General features: G+C 55.5%; 1 protein-coding gene across 1 annotated transcript; it reads left to right on the forward strand.

The window, feature by feature from the left end:
* Positions 1-632: 632 nt before the first annotated feature.
* On the forward strand, positions 633-19,315 carry POMGNT2 (protein O-linked mannose N-acetylglucosaminyltransferase 2 (beta 1,4-)). The gene is made up of 2 exons (XM_062200617.1): positions 633-801; positions 16,640-19,315. The coding sequence occupies exon 2, from the start codon at positions 16,747-16,749 to the stop codon at positions 18,487-18,489; it is 1,743 nt and encodes a 580-aa protein (XP_062056601.1). The 5' UTR covers positions 633-801; positions 16,640-16,746; the 3' UTR covers positions 18,490-19,315.
* Positions 19,316-21,049: the final 1,734 nt, after the last annotated feature.

Consider the following 21,049-nt stretch of genomic DNA (forward strand, 5'->3'; position numbering starts at 1 on the left):
AGTGGTTAGGCTGCCTGTTGGTTCACCGTGTGCCAGTTGGGAGCGCCTGGGTCTGAGTCCCAGTTCTTCTCTCCATTCCAGCTTCCTGGAATGCACAGCCGTGGAGCGGCAATGATGGCTCAAGAAGCTGGGTCCCTGTCACGTGGAAGACCCAGATTGCATTCCTGGCTTCTTCCTCTCTGTCTCAATAAATAAATATTAAAGAAATCGGAATCTATCTATATCTATAATCGATATCTATTCTGAAAGTGAGCGGCAAATGTCAGATGCAATAGTCTGAGGGCAGCTGGACTGCCAGGGTGGGAGAGAGCAGGGCTGGGCCATTGAATGGGGTAGCAGGAGGGTGCTTTTGTGTGAGTAGTTAAGCTCCCTGTAGAACTACGTATTTACTAAAGCATGTCAGCGTCTTCATTACTTTGAATTTGTAAATGACATTTGGATGTTGGTTTAACTCTCATTTAAACTTATCATCAGAATTCCCATAATTGATGCAACGCAGCGGCACCAATCACAAACTACAACTCCCAAGATTCCGCAGGGTGAGGGGGCGGGCTGTCTTCGGATTAAAACCACAGCTCCCAGAAGTCCTCGGTCCTGCGCATGTGTAAGGCTCCCGTGCCAGGCTCGCCAGCCAGGCAGGCGCATGGGTGACACCTGCGAGCCCCGCGGAGGCGACAGCTGACGGGACGACCCGTCGGAGCCTGCGCTCGCTGCCTGGGCCTCCCGGGCTCGGAGTGGGCGCCAGGGTGGCAAAGCCGGCGACGCAGAGGTGGCTTCAGTCCTGCGGAGCCTGGGCTTCAGGTGAGACGCGCGCGCTCAGGGCTGGCACCGCCGCCACGCCGCAGCTGGACTGTGGAGTGGAGGGACCTGTCCCTCCAGGGCACGGTGCGCATGCCGGACCCTGGGGTGAAGGGGAGATGCGAGGCTGCTTTCTCGAGCCGGCGGAGTTTCCAGCGCGGAGGAGTGACTGATGGGTATGGAGGGAGGCGCGCAGGTGGGCGGGGTGGGGGTGGCCCCTCGGGGTGCCGGCGCCTCGGACCGGGGGCTGCACCCTGAAACGTGCAGGGTGAAGAAGCCCTCAGCTCGTGGCGGGCCCTGTCCACTGGCCCCCACTCCCTTTCACATTGGGAGCTGATGGTGCGCTTTGGGCGCGGGAGGCTGGGAGCCAGGCAAGGTGCTCGGAGGGGGCCTGGGCCACCTGAGCTGACTTTGAAGGCAACACCTGGGCAGATCTGCAGCTGATCCCCGGGCTGTTGGGGCTTAGTTGGCCACCTACTGAGTGCCCGTGATAAGGGCCTACCCAGGCCTGGTTGACAACGCCAGGGTAGGAGGAGCGCAGTGGACGTGCGACCCCATGCTTGTGTGTGGGACCCGGTCTCATGGGATCCTCAGTCCGCAGTCCTGCACCAGGTGGTGAGCGGCCAGTGTCCTGCTTATTTCATGCCAGTCAGCCCCCGGAGCCGCCTCTTGGGAGAAACAAAACCCCATATGGGAAGAGATGACTTCAGGTGTGTGGGGTGAGCTTGGTGGCACCTAATGCCTGAGAATCCAAACCAAGCAGACCAAGTGGTTGCTGTTAGGTGTGCCGCCTGTTCAAGCCTCACTCTCACTAGCTGTGGAGCCGTCGAACAAGCAGCTTATCTTTTCTGAGCCTCTCTTTCTCTGCAAAGTGGGGATGGCCGTGCCCTCATCACAAGGTTGCCTTGAGGGTTCAGTGGAACAGAGTGAGAACAAGTGGGTGTGCAGTAGCTGTCAGCAGAGAGATGAGATTGGAACCCATGTCTGTCTGTGCTGGGCCTGCTGTCCTTTCTAGCTCTCATGGATCTTGGAGACCTTCCAGTTCATCTTTGGCATATCAGAGGAGGAGTCGGAGTCCCAGGTAGGGACTGAACCAGCACAGAACAAGGGTCCCCCTCCTCAGGGCTGGCCAGCACAGGTGTTCTGAAGCCTTGGCCCTTGGGAGGATGAGGAGAAGGGAAGAGTGGAGGCCCTCACGCAGCAGAGAGAGACAAGTCTGTGCCAGTGGCCAAGCCCATCATGGCCACGGGAGCTTTCTGGTGGCCTGAGTGTGCTGGAGTTCAGAGCTTCTGTCTTGTGGTTGGCAATTCTTGCTTTGAGCCTTGCTTTGGAAAATGTTTAGCAATAAGAAACAAAGGCATCCAGTGAGTATTGAACTCACCAGAAAATGAAATTTTCTCAAGGAAACATTCTCAAGGATTCTCACCGAGCTCAGCTTGGCTGTCAGAAGGATAGTTTCCCCCAGGATCATGTCATTCCCAGGGCTTTTGAAATTGGCTGAAGCAAGAAGCGTGAAAGGCAGAACCCACAGATGTCCTCCCAGGCTTTGGAGTCCAACTTGGGATCACGTTCCAGCCCTGCCACTTAATAGCTGTGCAAGACAGAGAGTTCATGTAACACCTCTGTGCACACTTCCTCAAATGGGAAGTGGCACCTGCTTCAGGTTGGTAGCAGGGAATAAATGAGATAAGGCATGTAAAGCACACAGCATTGTGCCTGGCATGGCGTAAGAGCCAGTGGGTGGGAGGTGTCCTACCACTATTATGATTAGTAAGAACGATGATATAAAAATGATTGTGCAGCCTAGTGCTTTGCCTGTGCTGTCTCTGAATTCACAGAACCAACCCCTCCACCCCTACCACCCCCCGTGAAGGAGGTTTTTCAGACCAAGAAAGGGAAGCTTGGCAGGGTTAAGAGTTGGCCTTAGCCACCAAGTGGCAGGATAGGAACCCATATCCTGGTTTCTCTTGCTCCAGAACGGGTGCCATTTAGTTCTGCTACTCGGCAGCCTGTGCTCTTAGCCATCCTTGAGGCCCACCTGTGACCTGGGGCAGCCTCTCGTGTCACAGCAGGGGGTGTCCTCGCACAGCTTGGCTTAGAGGTGGGACCCTGCAGCCTGGCTCTCTGTGTTTCCTCTCCATGTCTGGTGCTCCGCGAGCGGTGAAGGTGGAGGAGGGGTGGCTCCTGGGGGAATTTGGAGAATGAGGTGTTAGGAAGAGGCAGCCCACGCAAGCCCTAGGATATGAGAAGGATGTGCTTGTTTTGCTGCTGGGAAGAGTCTGGGAGCCATGCACTGCTTCTCTGGGCCTCATCTCTGCTTTGGGAGGGAGCAGCCCTCGAGGCTGGGTGAGAGGAGGAGGAGGAGGAGGAGGAGGAGGAGGAGGAGGAGGAGGAGGAGCCTGCACTGGGAGTCCTTATGTTTTAATCCTAGCTGTGAGAGTTCGTACCACCTCCCAAGTCCTCATGATAGAATAAAGAGTTAGTGCCAATCATTTCAGAGAGCTCTGTTAGCTCTACACAGTTGGGTTGTGTAATTCTGTGGTGAGGCTTCCCTCTATCAGCCCAGCACCAGGGCAGGTGGGATCATTACCACGCTAGTGTGCCACCCGTACTCTCCTTGGAGCAAAAGAATAGCCACAGTGCCCAGACCACCTGCCACAGCCGGGTACTCACTCTGCCTAGCTGGCTGGGGAGTAATTACAGCAAGAAGGCTTGGGTTGCTAAGTTACCACCGAGGGCCTACGGGTCTGGCTTCCAGAGGTGTCCGGAGCTGCTCTGCCTTTGTATGGTTAAAAACCCACAACTCTGAGGTCCACCCTGATTCTCTGCCACTACCGATTCTTCAAGCCTCAGGAGAGTTGAGTAGGATACTTAAGGACCAGACCACTGAGGTCACAGGTGCATTTAAATCCTGGTGCCTCCACTTGAGCCACAAGACCTTAAACATTAACCCACTGAGGCTCTGTTCATTTTCTTTTAAAATGGGGACAATACTAGTTGGAAGGCTTTTGTGAGGCTTACATGCAGTGTGGCAGGAAGCAGGCCTGGGATAGTACCTGGCGCATAATAGGTGCCTAGTAAATTAAGATGGTGGTCGCTTTAATCTCTGCCCCCTGCTCCTGAAGTCAGCATCCTCTTTTCCTGAGCTGGGCTGGATGGGAGTCAGTCCTTCCATTTCCTCTGCTCCTCACATCCTCACTGGGACGTACCTGGGGTCCAGTACCTCTAAGAGAATCAGATACCTGCCGGTCGGGACTACCGCGGGTCCAGCCTTACACTAGGAGTCATTATTTCCTCTGCTATGTAAAGTGCAACAGAGGGTTCCTTCCTTGCTGTGTAATGAGTCGTCAGTCCTGGGCCAGACCTCAGGAGGGGACAGGGCCCTTGGGCTGATGTCCGTCACTGTTGCTGCCTTTCCCGACGCAGGCCCTCGTGCTGGGTTGTTGTAGACATGCCCCGTGGTGAAGTACACCCAGGCCTCCTGTGGCAGGGATCAAGGCACATCCTGGGGTGGCATCAGTTGTGCCGATCCCAGAGTTTCCAAGGGATGGCAGTCACCATTGTAAGGAACTGGAGCACCAGCGCACCTTGCTGTGTTCGGGCCCCTTTCTCGAGGGACCCGCCTTGTCTCCGCCGGCCTGCAGGGATGGAGGTCTTCTTCTGTTCCCTGCTGGTGGCCACTTAGGACTGGGCCTCACCCCTAGTCCATTTAGCTGAGGCCAGGTGACCTGGACTCATTTCTTGCTACCCCACCCAACACGCACTGCAGCTTGTGTGGGAGGAGTAGGCAACTTTTCTGAAAAAGGACCTTAGAGGATGGCAGGCTTCTCTGTCTACTGGAGCTTAGGCTGTGTCTCAGCAGAGGCTGGGGACAGAATTTATTTAGCCTTTTTTAACGGAGAGGGTTACCCTTGCTTGACCTTGAGCTGGACAGCAATGCCTTGCTGGGTGTTGCCCAACTGTGCAATAACCAAAACCTCAGAGCACTTCCTCTTAAAACAGAGTGCACGTGAGGACCACCTGGAAGTCTTGTGGATGCACAGGTTCCTGGATTGGGTCCCCAAGGCCATGCACTTGTAACATCCGAGGTGATGCTGATACTGCCAGTCCATGGATCCCACCGAGTCCTGCTTTGGAGGACCCCAGGAGACCCCTCCCCACTTAGCATGCTGAGCCCCACCTCCCCAGGGCTTCTTTCTGTAGTTCCTCGAACAGCCCACACCGCTTTGTACCCGCCATCTGCACTTTGCCTGTGAGCCTGGGTTGCCCGTGTGGCAATCGTGCATAATGGCCATCATGCCAGGTAGAAAGGGCCGTGTCCCACCCGTCTGGAGCAACCTCGCTCTCACTGCACTGCACCTTCAGGAGTTTGGGGGATGCCACAGTGCCACCACCACTGTTGTTGACTCCCCTCCTGGCCTGGGCCCTGCTGTGTCTTCTGGAGCCTGAGGCTGGCAGGTGCTCCCCTCCCCTGGAGGAGTGACCTGTGGGCAGCTGGTTCTGGTGGTCACACGGCAGTGAGGCCAGCAAGGGCCTGGATTCACTGTAGACCTGAGCCTACAGACAGGTCTTATTTTCACCTGGCAGCAGTGAGGCCTGCACTTTGTCTTCACTCAATCTGAGTAGCTGCCAGACGTTACAAACTGGGATATCTCAGGTGTTAAGTAGCCTTCTGGCTTCTCTGGAAGAAACCAGTGGAACATTGTGATGGACTGAATTGGGCTCCCCCTCCCCCGTTCGTTTGTTGAAGCCCAGCCCCAATAATGAAGGTGAACAGAGTGGGGGCCGAATCCCATAGGGATGTGTCCCTGTGAGAAGGGCAAAAAAACCAGACCTCCTTCTCTCCCCTAATCCCGCCTGCGTGACACAGTGAGGGGGTGGCTGACTGTCCACAAGCCAAGAACCAACCCTGACTCTGCCTTCATCTTGGAGTTCCAGAAACCAGAACTATGAGAAAATTAATGTCTGTTGCTTAAGCAGCAGGTCTGTGCTGTTTTGCTATGCAGCCCAAGCAGATGGGTGTAAGCAGGTAGCACCCGGCCACTTTGCTACCAGGCAGTCTTCAGCCCCGGCATGTGGTCTCAAGGTCACATAGCCCATCCTGGCTTTACTCTCCCCATTGGCTCCTGGCCTTAGTGGGCTTATGCATTTGTACCTCTGCTCGAGGCCTGGAATTCCTGGGCTTCTCCTTAGCAGACTCCAAAGCACTGTGGGCTTCCTCGTGCCTGTGTCTGGGGCTGGCCAGGACCCCCGAGAAGTGGAGCCTGTGTTCACTGCTGGTGACCAGCCCCAGGTGGGGAGCCCCAGCTGCCTGGCTCTTCCTAGCACCTGCAGGTGTGGCAGCAGGATCCATGCCTTACTCTACCTTTCCTTGGAACAGATGGGATCCTGGAAAGGAGGAGTCACAAGTCTGGGGAAATCTGAACATCTTTAGTGCTCTGGGAGCTGGTTGTTTGGGGGCTGGGGGTAGGGGGGCTAGATCTGCAGCATCCTCTTTCTGCCTAGTTTGTGAAGGGAATTGATCTCCTATTTATTTCTCTCCCTCCCTTTTTCCTTCTTTCTCTTGCTCTGTCATGCTTTGCCCTGGCTGAACCATGAAAACCCTTGGTCCCCATGCCACTTGAGTGCTAAGTCTGGTACCCAACATAAAGGAGGCAGAGGATGGAGAACATGGGGACATCTGAGTGCCCTGCATGGGTCCTGAGGGTGCCTGGGTGTCGCACAAAACAGAGCTCTGGGCCCGCATTAGATCCTGTGTTCTGTCCTCACTTACCTCCCTTGGCCTGTGTGTCCCGATATGTAGAGTGGGGTTTATAATAGTGTTGGCCTCTTCACATTGGTTTGAGAACTAAATGAGAAAATGAACATGCAGTTTTCAGTCCACTGCCTGGAACGTAAAATAACTGGAGGTGTTGGTGCCACTGGTTGTTAATTTTATGCTGAAAACTGGCTGCTCAGGCTGAGAGAAGCTCTCTGTAAATTCACGGAGCCCTCTTAACAGGAGAGGGGAAGCGAGTCATTAGGAAGACAGCAAAGCCGGGAGTCTGGGAGTGTTGCTGGCTCCTGCGTTGTTAATTTTAGGAGCCCTAATGGCAGGACAGGGATGGCTAGTCCCATTGCTCAGCTGAGGAAGTTGAGGTTGGAGGAGAGAGGTGAGCCGGCCCCGATGCCAAGGCCAGCTCACCCCGAGTCTGCAGGAAGGGCGTGTGAGCCGTGTGTCCCAGGGAGAGTCCTTGCCCAGCACTGCCCTGAGGAGGAGGAGTTGCGATGCCACAGCAGCCTGTCTTGAGTCCCAGCACCTACTCAGCGCAGACCCTGTGCCCTCCTGTCTGGGACACCTTCGCCAGCGCCTTAAGCAGACATTTCCCTTCTGCTCCTGACAGTGCTCTTCCCCCAGGGAGCTTCTGGACACATTCATGGCTGAGGACTTTTGAGCAAAGGCCAGACAACCATGAGGCAGGATGAAGCACAGGGCTCTTGGGCAGGGAAGGGGGTAGTTGTGTGGGTCCAGAGCACTTCCCTGGCCCTCACGGGACAGCCAGAGGGCATCCTGCAGTGCTGGGTCCTCTTCATCCCCAGGAGCTCTAGCGCCTCCTCTGTTAGCACTTGTCCCCTCCTCTGACAGCCGCGTCACATCAGCTGTTACCAGTGGCACAGCATCTTCTCTGCCACAGCGGTAACCATGAAGATAGGATGTCTTTATTTTATTTTCAGAGTTTTTATTTTTTAAATCCCTGTCATGGGGCCGGCACTGTGGCACAGTGGACTAGGTTGCCACCTGTAACAGCAGCATCCCATATGGGCACTGGCTGTTCACTTCCAATCTGGCTCCCTGCTAATGCACATAGCAAAATAGCAGAAGATGGCCCAAGTGTGCTTGGGCCCCTGCACCCCCATGGGAGACCCAGATGAAGCTCCTGGCTTTGGCTCAGTCCCAGCCCAGCCCCAGCCATTGTGGCCATTTGTTGAGTGAACTGCCTGTTGTAAGATTTCTCTGTCTCTACATCCATATTTCTCTCTCTCTCTCTCCCTCCCCCCCCCCACTTTGCCTTTCAAATAAACTAAATCTTAAAAAAAAAAAAATCCCCATCACATACTGTAGCTAATGTAGAGCTAATGTAGAGCCGTGATCCTTTGTTCTCTCTGTCCTCTTGAGTCCCTGGATGCAGGTTCATGAGAAAAATACCCAAGGATCTCAGCCGCTGACTTTCGCTTAGGTAGAGTCAGTGGAGAGTTAGGGTGACCAGCCACGGCTGCCGTGGTGGTGCAGGCCAGCAGCAGCCATGCTGCCTGGTTGGGGGCTGTGCTGTATCTGTAGTTAATGTTTGTGCCATGCCTGTGCACATCTAACCAAATCCTGTTGTCAGTAGAATAAAGAGAAAAATCCAAGGGCACCAGCTTCCACCACAGGTCCACATGTGGTACCACAGGTCCAGGCCTCAGCAGGTGTTTGCAGGAGGGATTTCCTGTGGGGATCCACGGAGGAGCCCAGCTCTGAGGTCAGGACAAGTGCCCTTTTGGTATCTTGAGGTCCTTATAGAAAATCCTCCCCTGCCTTCTCCCATTGCTTCTGGGAGGAGGTTCTGCTGCCCCAGATATGACGTTGGGAAGAACTGGACTAGGTCCTTGCAACAAGGGAGGCCTGCTCTCTTGGCCGCCCAGGCCAGAGTTAAGGTGTGCTGAAAACTCCACACTTCAGGAGGTGGGTGCGGCACCACAGATGTCCAACAGGCAGTGTCTTTTCCATGTAACAGGTTTCTTTCCAAAGAATACAGTTTTGCGGTCAGCTCTCTGCCCTCTAGAGTCCAGGTTTGAGTTGGCCATTTTGGTCATCTCCTTGGCCCCGCCAGGGTGCTCTTCAGACTGTCTGCATGAAAGGCCTCAGTGGCAAAGGCAGCAGGGCGCCTGCCAGCCTCCTCCAGCAGCCTTGTGCCTGGTGCAAAACCCCTGTTAACGGATGAGACTTAGACTCTGGGGAAAGACCCACACATTGCCTGCATGGAGGGCATAAGGGGGAAATGTGCTATATTTGGGAAACTTTTCCAATTCTGCTAAGTAAACAATATCAGGTGTGGTGGCTTTTTGCTTGGGCAGTGGGTTCTGGTTTTATGTAAAGTTCCGTCCAGCTCTCCTGGCAACTGAGATGAGGCAGGCTTGGAGCAGGGGCAAGGCTGCAGGGCTCTTAGGACGCCTGCCATGTCCTTGTCCAAGCAGGAGAAAGGCTCATCTAACTCTTCTTTTTTCCTGGTGGGAAAGGGTCCAGATAAAAATCTCCTGTCCTATATGAATCCCATCCTCTTCGGAGCTCTGGGTGGGGTTTTAAGCCCGGGGTGGGGTGGGGTCCTACACTCTTCCCAGGCTGTCAGACTTCCGTGCTTTCTAAAGCACCAGCATGGATTTTCAGGTGGGTACCAGGTGGAGACAGAATATGTCATCCTGGGTGACCCATGCCTCAGGGCCATCATCTTTGTTCCTCTTGTGCAAGGAGCCCCCTGAAAGACCGCCTGTGGGCAGCCCTCACCCCGGAGCAGCAGCACAGGTGCACCTGGCAGAATGCTGCACTCTGCATGTGCAGCTCTGTCATCAGCCTCTCCCTGGGCAGAAATGGCGATGAAGCAGACCGCCATGCGGAGCAGTGGTCCGGAAGGATTGACTAAGGTTGTTGTGTGTGGGAGGGACCTACTCTGGCACTATGATTGACAGGAGCTCAGTAGGAATGTGGTCCTTGCCAGGTCTGCCCAACATAAGGGTGGAGGCTGCCCCCACCGCTCACTTGTGGAAGAGAGGATTAAAGGCAGCAAGTGGGGGAGAGGGAAATTAGAAGCTCTACTTTGGGGGTCCCAGGAAAGACAGAAGAGGATGGGATTTCCTGTGGTGCTGGGCTTCTGGCTCCTGAACCTGTTTCAACAGAGCCAGGTGACAGATGAAGCAATACACAGAGATCTGTGGGCAGAATAGGTTCTGAGCCCTTTGTCACCAGCACCCTGGGGAGGTCGTGGGTGCACGGGGCTGCTCTGAACAGTGAGTCAGGTGTCAGAGCCCAACAGACAGCACCAGTCGGACCAAGCTGTGGTCCTGCTCAGCCCCCAAGGCCAAGGAGGGCAACCTGAGTGCTCTCTCATCATCTGCTCCCCCTGCCACTGCCCCAGCGTCACTGGGTCTCACAGCCACGCCGGGCACTGGTCCATTGAGGTGGAGAAGAGAGACATCACTCTGTTGCCCAGCTAGCGGCTGGGCCCATTTATTCTTCCCCATTTCGATTTTCCCTCCTGGAGAAATGTGTCGGTTATCTGAGAACATTTCGATGCGGTGGTAGGGGAAAAGCCTCTTTATCTTCCTCTGGGAGAGGGATCTGATTAACATGCTCCTTGCCTCCATCTGCTGTCTTGAAAACCTTTCTGAGGATTTTGCCTGATCCTTCGAGCTTCTGGCTTATGCAGGCTGCTGTGTGGGGTTGGAGGAGGGACACATACGGGGAGGGGGGGGCAGGAACCCGGATTGGAAGGACTTGATGGTGACCACTGTACTTGCTGGCCCCCTGTGCTCACACCATGGCTACCTCACAGCAAGGTGGTTTTCTATGTATCTCCTTGGTGACAAAATGCAGTAGCAGCTGTGTGAATTAAGGTTCTCCCATAAGCAAATTTTGAGAGGCAGATCCAAGTGTAGGTGGATTATTTGTGCTTGGTCCTGGTAAACCTGAATAGGCGAGAAGAAGTAAGACAAGGCAGGGAGCAGCTAACAAAGGCATGCATTGCAGGCTCCTTACCACTGCGGACAACAGGAGCTTAACCCGGGAGCTCCAGAGCTCTGGCCTGGGCGTGTGGGGGATTTACGTGGCCACTTGTGTCATCAGACATTGGTGCTGTCTGCCTGCCTTGCGAGTGGTGACGGTGGCACAAACCTGGCCAGTCTGCCCTCCAGGACCCCTACTTTGAACCACCAAGCTATTCCTAGCAAAATGCTGCTCCATGGTTCTATCCCTCCCCACCAACCCTTCTTTCCTTCCCACTCCAGAAGGGTAACGCAGGACCCTCAAGAGCCCAGGAAAGGTCATTGTGGCCAGGCTGAATTGATGTGGCCTCTGTCAAATCCATCCTGGCGGGCCTTGGGGCAGGTGGGGACTAAGAATCTAATAAGGAACAGCTCCCCACCTCTTCTCAGAGGCTGGTCTCTGCCTGGTTGCCTGTCTACCCAACAAGACCCTACCATGTGTGTCCTGGTCCCATGAGCTTTGCTCCAGATCCCTGAACTCAGAGCTTGGCTGGGCTTGGCCACTCCACACATGGCCAGCCAGATCCGGAGGGCCGGACAGGGCACTCTGGCTGTTGGTAGCTACTGGTCCATATCCCCATCTGCTGCCAAGCCTGCCTGAGACCACAGGGACGCCTGGGAGACAGCTGGTGACAGAAAGATCACTGGAGAAGTGGGGAGCATGTCAGGGTTGCAAGGCCTCCTCAGGTCGGAGGTGGGTGTCTCAGCCCCCAGGTGCATCCTGCCTCCCCTCTCGACATCGTCCTAAGCATCTCTGATACTCCCTGCGTGTGTCTCTTTCAGCTTCAGTTGGAAGCTGTTCTTGCCTGTGATCAGAGCAAAACATGCATCAGTTCGTGCCACGTGCGTCTGCCTCTCTTCTCTCCAGGAATGGCTTTGTTGATTTAATCCCAAATATTTTATTTCTCACCCACTCTCCAGAATTCTCTTGTAATTTATAGTTGTGATTTGTTTGGTTCTTTATCATTTCCTTGTAAACCTCATTTTATAACAAACTCAACAGAAGATCCTGTACAGAACGCCCTCATCCTTTTCCACAACAATCAGTATCCTACTGTTGCTCTCTGCACAGCCTTTTTTGCTGGAGTATTTCAGGGCAAAGCATATCCATGTCATTTTACCTAAGGACTCATGCTCTTTTTTTAAAGTGCTTTTTTAAAGAGTTATTTATTTATTTGAAAGGCAAAAGTATAGAGAAAGAGGGGGTGGGGGGAGAGAGAGAGATCTTCCATCCACTGGTTTACTTCCCAAATGGCTGCAATAGCCAGGGCGGGGCCAGGCCAAAGCCAGGAACTTCATTGGTGTCTCCCACCTAGGTGGCAGAGGCCCAAGAACTCAGGCCACCATCCACTGCTTTCTCCAGGGAATTAGCAGCAGCCGGGGCTCGAACCAGTGCTCACAGGGGATGCCAGCATCACAGGTGGCAGCCACAGCACCTGCCCCTTTCAAGTTTTCTTTTATAACTTTCATTTTGAAACAATTTTAGACTTCTAGAAAGATTACAAAAACCATATCACCCAGCTTCTCCAAGGTTACTATCACACAGGGCCACAGTCTCATGATCACCAGTAAGAACACACAGACGTTGAGAAACCCTTGATGTGTTCTTACTGGTGTAGTTAACTTTGATGACTTGATTCAGGGGCTGTCTGCCAGGGGTCTGGGCTGCAGTGTCTGTTTTTACCATTGTAATTACTATATATCTCATGGGGAGATACTTTGAGACTATTGAAATATCTCGTTGATCATCATACTTTCACCCACTAACTTAAGCATCTATCAGCAGATCTCGCCTGCAACACTCATTACTGTCCTACTTACTGAATGGTATTTTTTCTACCCCATCTTTGCCTCTGCACTGATTAATTGGAATTCTAGAAGGAAGAGCTGTCTCTTTTCTTCTATTTATTTATCTAAGCACTTACCCACAGTAATACTGACCTGTGGATATTTCTTCTAGTCCGTGCTTTGTGATCCACTGCTATCACTTCTTAACTTTGGTACTCAGATTGCCCCAGATTGAACTCTTCGAAGCTCCTTCAGGTTGGCCCCTGTGTCTTTTCACTGTGTCCTCAACACTTCCTCACATTCTGGCACAGCAAGATGTTCCAGGCTCATCCTGTACTTTCACTGCCCTGGCCCTGGAACCAGCTGTTTCTCTAAGGAGCTCTGGTTCATTTAGCAAAAAAAAAAAAGATGTTTAGAAGCCTGGGTCTGTTGTTGGGTGTGCTCACGGCTACCACGGTGCCACTGCTGCCAGGCTCTGGGTGGACAGAACCAGAACATCTGCACACTCACACACACACACACACACTGTGCCTCCTGCTCTTGCCTTCCTGTCATTCCAGCATGCCTCTCCAGTTCCCTGGCCCCGATCTGAGTACAGGGTGGTCTCACCACGCCCTGGTGACTCCACTCCGACCCCCTGCTTTTGCATTGTGTCAAGTCCTTGCTTTTTGTTTTTTTTTTTTTTCCCATTCCCTTATTCTGTCAGCTTTTGTTTTTCCTCTCTTGCCCTTGGGGATGAATGAACTCTCCTGCGTCCTCCTTCTGGATCCTGGCTTCTCCTCCTTCCTCCTAGAGAGAAGATGTCAGAACTGCAGCTGAGGTCATGACTTAACCCAGTCCACAGGCTTTCTCTTCTGAGAGCCATGGTGCTGCGCGCACCACGGTGGTGGTAGAGATGGCCCGTTCCTGTGGCAGAACCACTGGACAGCAGACAGGACCACGGAGCACTGGTCAGAAATGGCCAGGTATCTATCAGCACTTTCCTGTGGTTCAACCCAGTAGCACGACAGTTCTTAGCTGGTGGGGCTCGATGGGAAATTTCCAGGTGGGGGCAAGTACATTTGAAAAAGTGAACGCAGTGATACAGTTTTTCTTTGGAAAAGTGGTGTAGGTTGGGTATAACGTACTCATACTTCAGAAAGTGAAGGTTACTAAAATCTGGGCAGACAGACACTGTGGAAAGTCTCTTGTGAATGGGAGTTTGGACTTTACACATCAGTCTGGACCATGCGTTTCCCTTTCTTTCCAGTGGGGGTGTGGGTTTCAAACGACTGATGAGAGACTGACTTTTAAGGAGACTTCTCAGCTGCAGGGTTTCTGGGCTGAGACCCTCCCCAGAGCTGATGAACAGGGCTGACTATAGCAGCAGTCGGAAACCCAGCAAAGAGGGCAGCCATGGTGGCCAGGCCTGCCACCCTGTGGCTGGACCAGAAGTTCCCTACTGCCTAGGGGAGAGTTCCGATTCTGTGTCTGGCATCACAGAAGGACAGGGACAGTCAGGCCCTCGCCGATTCTTCTGTTTCTCTCCACGTGGTCTCTACTTCAACCAGGCTAGATCTTGGGTCTCCTGGGATCACACTCCCCGGACAGCCCTCTACTCACTTCCTTCTGCCCCCGACAGATCTCTGTTGCTTCTGAAAGCTCCAGACAAGAGCCGAACCAGGGAGCTGTTTCTTGCTCAGAAGGAACCCAGCACTTACTGCCTGCAGGGCTTCCTGGAGCTCACCTGCTGCGGACACTTCCGGCACCCCAGGCCTTGTTCCCTGCCAGCTGGTGGCACTCATGTGGAAAACTGTTACAGATCCTCGGGCCCAGTCCATATGTCTGGTTTCCTTTCTCTTCTCACGCAGAGGTTTCTCCGGGAGTGCACTCTGTTCTTCCAAGTTAGCAGGGCTACCTGGAAAGTGATGCCAAATACTGCACAGGGTTAGAGCACAGAGTTCAGAAACGGAGTCACAGCCAGATCCCCATGTCGTGGCTTCCCACTTCACAGAGAGGCTCTCCCCCACACCAGCTAGAACATTCTGGGTTGTGGAGTGTCAGCACCAGCCCCCCTGGCTACACCAGCCAGAGAAATTGCCTCTCACGGATTCACTGCGGTCCTGGGTACCTCTCCTTGGCACGCCCTCCTTGGAGTTCAAGCCACCTCCAGCCCCGTCAGCAGGTGGCAGCCAGCAGCCATTTGTTTTCTGTGCAGCAGACAGGAACATGGAATGTGCCTCCTCCTTCTCTGTGATTGGTCCTGGCTGGTAACTGGATCAGCCACCTGGGGAGGTGGGGCCTTGACACTGTCCAGAGCCTGCGGAGTATCAAACTGGGAATTGTGTCCATCTGGACAAACTGGGGATTTTTTGAGGAAGAGAGGGAAGAAGGGTAGTGCATGCTGGGTGGCAGCAGCAGTGTCTTCTGGGTCTTTTATGGATGTGTTTGACCTGGAGGCCCAGCCCAGGTGCCACAGGGGACACAGGTGGTGACGTTCAGGGTCTGCCTGGGTCTCTGCCTTCTTTGGAATGAGTCTTCCTCTCAGCTTTAAAATCCTTTGATTCAAATGGCCGTGATGACAAGTGACAGTTCCCACCTCTGCCCCCATCAGCTTTTGCTCTGAGTCAGATGAAGGCAGCCAAGTGTGTCCGAAATGTCCCCAAATGCCAAATGGCTTTGTGTGTCCTGGTGGCCCTTTACTAACCATCGGCGGCCTCAGACCGTTCCCTTTTGCTCTCTGCTGGATGCTTCCCCGTGAGCTTGAACCTCACAGAATGTGACTGCTGTTTTAGTACTTAGGGATCAGAGTCGGCAGTCGCAAGTTTCCACTAGTTCATTATTTCCCACCGTCTCCACAGTCCTCTGGGCAGTGTTGGATGCTCGTTTCTACTGATGAGGAACTGGAGTTTGAACTCACATCTTTCTGGCTTTTTGTCCCTAAACCTTCCCTGAGAGCACACATCGTATTCTGGGAGCCCCCCTGCGGCAGGCTGGTGGGAATGGGGGCCTACGGCTCCCGAGTGACGAGTGGCACCTGTAAAAGTGTCTCTGAAGGGGCACACCCACCGGTCAGGCTGATGGAGGGGGCTGGCTTCCTGAAACAGGTGTGTGACCACCCGCGGTGAGCACAGTGCAGTGTTGCCAGGGGAGATGTCAGCGGCGTCCACGAAGGCAGAGCCAGCCCCCGGGGTGAACCACGCCTGCCACCATAGCAGAGCTGTGCCCAGCTCATCAGACTGGCCCAGGCCCTGGAGCGAGGCAGGTGGGTGGAGAAGCAGGGGGCTGGGTGTGTGTGCAGCCATGGCACGCCACCAGACCCGGAACACTGAAGCTACACGCTTGAGCTGCTCTTCTTCTTAGCCTTGGGCACGCGGGCAGCAGGCCAACAGCAGTGCTCCGGGCATTTAGGTCAACCCCACTTTTAATCCTGGCTGTAGCCGTGCTGTGTGACCTGGGGCGGTTGCTTCTCCTCTCTGTACAAAGATGAGAATGTCTGCTCAGTGGCCGTGAGCCTCTGTAGCAGTGAGAATGTGTCTGCCGCCCTCATGAGTGGGATCAGCACCCCCAGGCACGAGGCGGACACGACTCTGTCACTGTGAGGGAGCAATGGAGCTGTTGCTTGTATCCTGGCTTAGCTGGGCTGCTGTTTACTCTTGGCATCTTACTTCACAGTTGGTTGATCACCAGGTGAGAAGCCAAGGCCAGCAGGCTGCTTTATTCTGACCATCCAGGCCCCCAGTGGTCAGAGAGGCATAGTGATGTGCCCAGTGTCTCACGACAAAGTGACAGGCTTGGTCTAGACTCCTGCAGGGCCTGGGCCATCTTCCTTTCCCCCACAGCACGGGACGGGGACTCTGACGTGGGCAGCACCTCACAGCCTAGGCAGTGGGTTGTGGGTTCTTGGACAGCTCATCCAGTCTACACTGTGTCAGAAAACAGCTGAGCGAAGCTGATGTGATCATAAGGATGGCACTGAGCCTGCTCTAGCTGATAGACAAAGAAATAAGAAAGCATTTCCAAGCATTTGCTAAACTTTGGCTTATGTACCCCCCCCCCCCGCCATGGTAACACCTCATTGGCCAAGGCTGGTTATGTGGCCAAGCCCAAAGTCAGGGCAAGGGTACACACCACCCCTGGAAGCCATGGGGAGGGAAGAGAATCCTGTGAACAGGGGTCTCATCTCTGTACCTACCAGTGCGAGCCCAGCACAGTACCTGGCCCTGAGGGGAGCTTGTGATGACCCCAGACAGACTCTGCCAACTCGCTTCTCTTTTCCTTCTCCCCCCGCCCCCTGCAGGCTTTCGCTGGCCCTGGGATTGCCCATAAGGATGAGTGGAGCTCTCCTGGCCTGTGGCACTTGGCGGCGGCGGTCATCTCACTAGGCCCTGCAGCAGTGACAGTAGGATGCACCTGTCGGCTGTGTTCAATGCCCTGCTGGTATCGGTGCTGGCAGCCGTCCTGTGGAAGCACGTGCGGCTGCGTGAGCATGCGGCCACTCTGGAGGAGGAGCTGGCCCTCGGCCAGCAGGCCCCAGAGCCGGCCCCGGCGCTGAGGATCGACTACCCGAAGGCCCTGCAGATTCTGATGGAGGGCGGCACCCACATGGTGTGCACGGGCCGCACGCACACCGACCGCATCTGCCGCTTCCAGTGGCTCTGCTACTCCAACGAGGCCGAGGAGTTCATCTTCTTCCACGGCAACACCTCCGCGATGCTGCCCAACCTGGGCTCACGGCGCTTCCAGCCGGCCCTGCTCGACCTGTCCACCGTGGAGGACCACAACACCCAGTACTTCAACTTCGTGGAGCTGCCCGCTGCGGCCCTGCGCTTCATGCCCAAGCCGGTGTTCGTGCCCGACGTAGCGCTCATCGCCAACCGCTTCAACCCCGACAACCTCATGCACGTCTTCCACGACGACCTGCTGCCGCTGTTCTACACGCTGCGGCAGTTCCCCGGCCTGGCCCACGAGGCCCGGCTCTTCTTCATGGAGGGCTGGGGCGAGGGCGCACACTTTGACCTCTACAAACTCCTCAGCCCCAAGCAGCCACTGCTGCGGGCACAGCTGAAGGCCCTGGGGCGGCTGCTCTGCTTCTCCCACGCCTTCGTGGGCCTCTCCAAGGTCACCACCTGGTACCAGTATGGTTTCGTCCAGCCCCAGGGCCCCAAAGCCAACATCCTCGTGTCAGGCAATGAGATCCGGCAGTTTGCACGGTTCATGACGGAAAAGCTGAATGTGAGCCACACGGGGCCGCCATTGGGCGAGGAGTACATCCTGGTGTTCAGTCGCACCCACAACAGACTCATCCTGAATGAGGCAGAGCTGCTACTGGCGCTGGCCCAGGAGTTCCAGATGAAGACTGTGACGGTGTCCCTGGAAGACCACGCCTTCGCCGACGTCGTGCGGCTGGTCAGCAATGCCTCCATGCTGGTCAGTGTGCATGGGGCCCAGCTGGTCACCACCCTCTTCCTGCCCCGTGGGGCCACCGTGGTGGAGCTCTTCCCATACGCCGTCAACCCCGACCACTACACACCCTATAAGACGCTGGCCCTGCTGCCCGGCATGGACCTGCAGTATGTCGCGTGGCGGAACATGATGCCGGAGAACACGGTCACGCACCCCGAGCGGCCCTGGGACCAGGGAGGCATCGCCCACCTGGACCGGGCCGAGCAGGCCCGTATCCTGCAAAGCCGCGAGGTCCCAAGGCATCTCTGTTGCCGGAACCCCGAGTGGCTCTTCCGGATCTATCAGGACACCAAGGTGGACATCCCGTCCCTCATCCAGACCATACGGCGCGTGGTGAAGGGCCGACCGGGGCCACGGAAGCAGAAGTGGACAGTCAGCCTGTACCCGGGCAAGGTACGGGAGGCGCGGTGCCAGGCGTCAGTGCAGGGCGCCTCCGAGGCCCGGCTCACTGTGTCCTGGCAGATCCCCTGGAACCTCAAATACCTGAAGGTGAGGGAGGTGAAGTACGAGGTGTGGCTGCAGGAGCAGGGCGAGAACACCTACGTGCCTTACATCCTGGCCCTGCAGAACCACACCTTCACGGAGAACATCAAGCCCTTCACCACCTACCTGGTGTGGGTCCGCTGCATCTTCAACAAGGTCCTCCTGGGGCCCTTTGCAGACGTGCTCGTGTGCAGCACGTAGCGGGCGGCCCCGGGCCTGCGCCTCCTGCGGCCGTGACTTCTGGGAATTATTTGTCTATTTATTGAGTGGGTCTGCTTGGGACTAGTGCCTCCGCGTCGTCTTACTGCATCTGGGGGTGATGTTCACAGGACCTGCCCCACTTCCTGGAGAAGTCCCTAGCAGGAAGGAGGTAGGGAGGAGGAGGAGAAGGTCAGTCAGTCCCAGGTCTCCTCTTCGGCTCACTGATTCCTGCTGAGTGCTCCTGGTCTGGAATCCCGTGGTGGGCCAGCTGGGTGGTACATCGGCTTCCATCACCCTGAAATCCGCTTGTAGCCCAGTGGGAAGCGTGTCTGTGGGGGCATTCATTAAATGGTGATAAACATCTCGGCCAAGTGCTATCACTGGATGCTGGGACAAGGCTGGTCTCCATATTCCAGGGCCCATGATCCTGGCTGTCAGCCGAGGAGATGTGGCAGTGGCAACACAGCCAGGAGTGGGAAGCTGGTGGGCTGGTTGGGTCTGCTCGTGGCCGGTGGATTAGTACCTCATTTCCATCTGCGTGGGATAAAAGCCTGGAAGTGGGTGGAAGGGGGCTGTAGTGAGAAAGGGTGGCCCCCGCCAGGGGTTTTCCTTATGCTTAGCTAGGCATTCAGACTCCCAAGACTCAGAGAGGCCACACCTGGTCCGCGAGTCCCTTCACGGGATCCGGGCAGGATGCCTGTGTCCGGCCGGGCTGTGGTTGTGGCTGTCGCTGTGGCTGTGGCAGGCAGTGCTCTTCCACAGGAAGAGGCCTCATGTCAGTCCGTTCCCCCTGGTGACTGCTCCAGGGCCCGGGGACAAGTGCTCAGGGCCGCCTGGACTTAGAGGCCGTCAGTCCCGTGGGCAGTGACTCCGTTCAGTAACCTGCAGTCAGAGTGCCAGGGTCCCTTGAGCACCGGCTTGGTTACGAGAGGTATCACACGTAAGGAAGCCTCAAGCTCTGGTTTTCTACCCGACAGTTTCGTTTTATCACAGTCCTTCCAGTCCAGATGTAGCTCCTCAGTCAGAGCGCATTTCTCCCACAGAGGTCTGGTGTGTCTGGCTTCCCTGAGAACAGGGCTAGAAACTGAACCCAGGACCCGGATGTGTCCGGCTTCTGTGGCAGAGAGGGCCCTGCCCCTGCGGCAGGCCTGACTTCCTGCAGAGCCGAGAGGCAGAGGAGGGGCCAAGGAGGTGGAGCCTCAGGCTGCAGAGTGGGGCTGGGTGGGAGTGCTTGAGCCAAAGCTGTCCTCGAGACGGGCATCCCCGGCAGACTCGTCACTGGCTGAGAGACGCCAGTGTCGCAGTGGACTCCACGCGGCCCTGGACTCTCGGTCCCTCACATTCCCCATGGCGGGAGGTGTGGGGGTACATTTTCGTGGTAGCCGCGTGCCTTCATAGCATCCCTCCAGCCCGGAGTCTCTCTCTCCCTAATTATAACCGCCACCACAAACTGCCCAGTGAATCCACACAAGGATCAGCTCGAGACTGGAAGTCTCAGACGCGGCTGGGGGATCAGAGCAAGACGGTACAAACACTTGGGAGACCATTCAGCAGCAGGCATCCAATCAACCCCTGGGTGAAAATCGCCCATGTCCGTGCTATGCCTGTGTCCGTGCTGTGCGAGTGCACGTGTTATAAATGAGGGCAGCAGTCGCAAGAACTGAGCAATCACATGCCCAAGAAGCAGTTCACCTTCTAATTGCCTTTACACACAGCTTCGCTGGCCATGACTCAGCTGGGCACAGGGGCAGAGGGAGGTGAGGCCCCTTGTCTTGGTGTCACACAGGATCCTCTTTACAACTGTTGCTGAGAAGACAAGAAGCTAAAAATGCCTGTCCTCCACCTGGAAGTGACTCCATTATGTCCTCACCTCCACCGCCCACCTTGAAGTGCCCTTGGCCCTTAAGAGCTCACCCAACCGCAGGCTGACCTGGCTGGGGGGGCATGCCTGTGATGGACTTCTCTCCACCTCCTACTCTCTTGGACCTGCCTTCACAAAAGCCTCCCCAGGAATCCTTACTAGGTGCTAAGCCCCGCCGTGGAGTCACACTACCACAAGGTCAATGGCATCAAGTTAGACTTTGCCTTAGCAGTTCCTGATCCCAGAGTCCCACACCCAAAGCCTGGGAGCCAGGAGTGACTGAGGTTTCTGGATCTAGAGAGGTAACACAGTGCGCTCGTGGGGGTCCCGTGCCACACCCGACAACCACACTAGCATTTCTGCGGGAACTCACGCCATTATTCGCACTGATGGCCCTGAGCTGTGGCAGCAGGCGTCCTAACAAGCTCCTGATTCCGGAGCTGTGGGGATGGCTGGGGTCGTGAACCTGTACTGCTGTCATCAGTGCCTCTGCCTTGGAAACTCATGGTCTCCCTTAGAGGTTGCAGCAGGGGTGGGGTTGGGCCCTGGGTGAAGCCAGTTGGGCAGCAGGGAGGCAGCGGTTGAGATGGCCTTGGCAGAGCCCCCCAGATAACCTCTTTTTAACAAGCAATTCTGCCAAAGCTGAGCAAAAACACTGCCTTCCCCACGCATTCCGCTCTGCCCTATACACACACACAC

Source organism: Lepus europaeus, chromosome 9, assembly GCF_033115175.1.
Source record: "Lepus europaeus isolate LE1 chromosome 9, mLepTim1.pri, whole genome shotgun sequence".
Taxonomy (NCBI): domain Eukaryota; kingdom Metazoa; phylum Chordata; class Mammalia; order Lagomorpha; family Leporidae; genus Lepus; species Lepus europaeus.

Excerpts from the sequence above, each read along its gene's own strand:
- POMGNT2 (XM_062200617.1), top strand. The coding sequence starts at position 16,747 with ATGCACCTGTCGGCTGTGTTCAATGCCCTGCTGGTATCGGTGCTGGCA.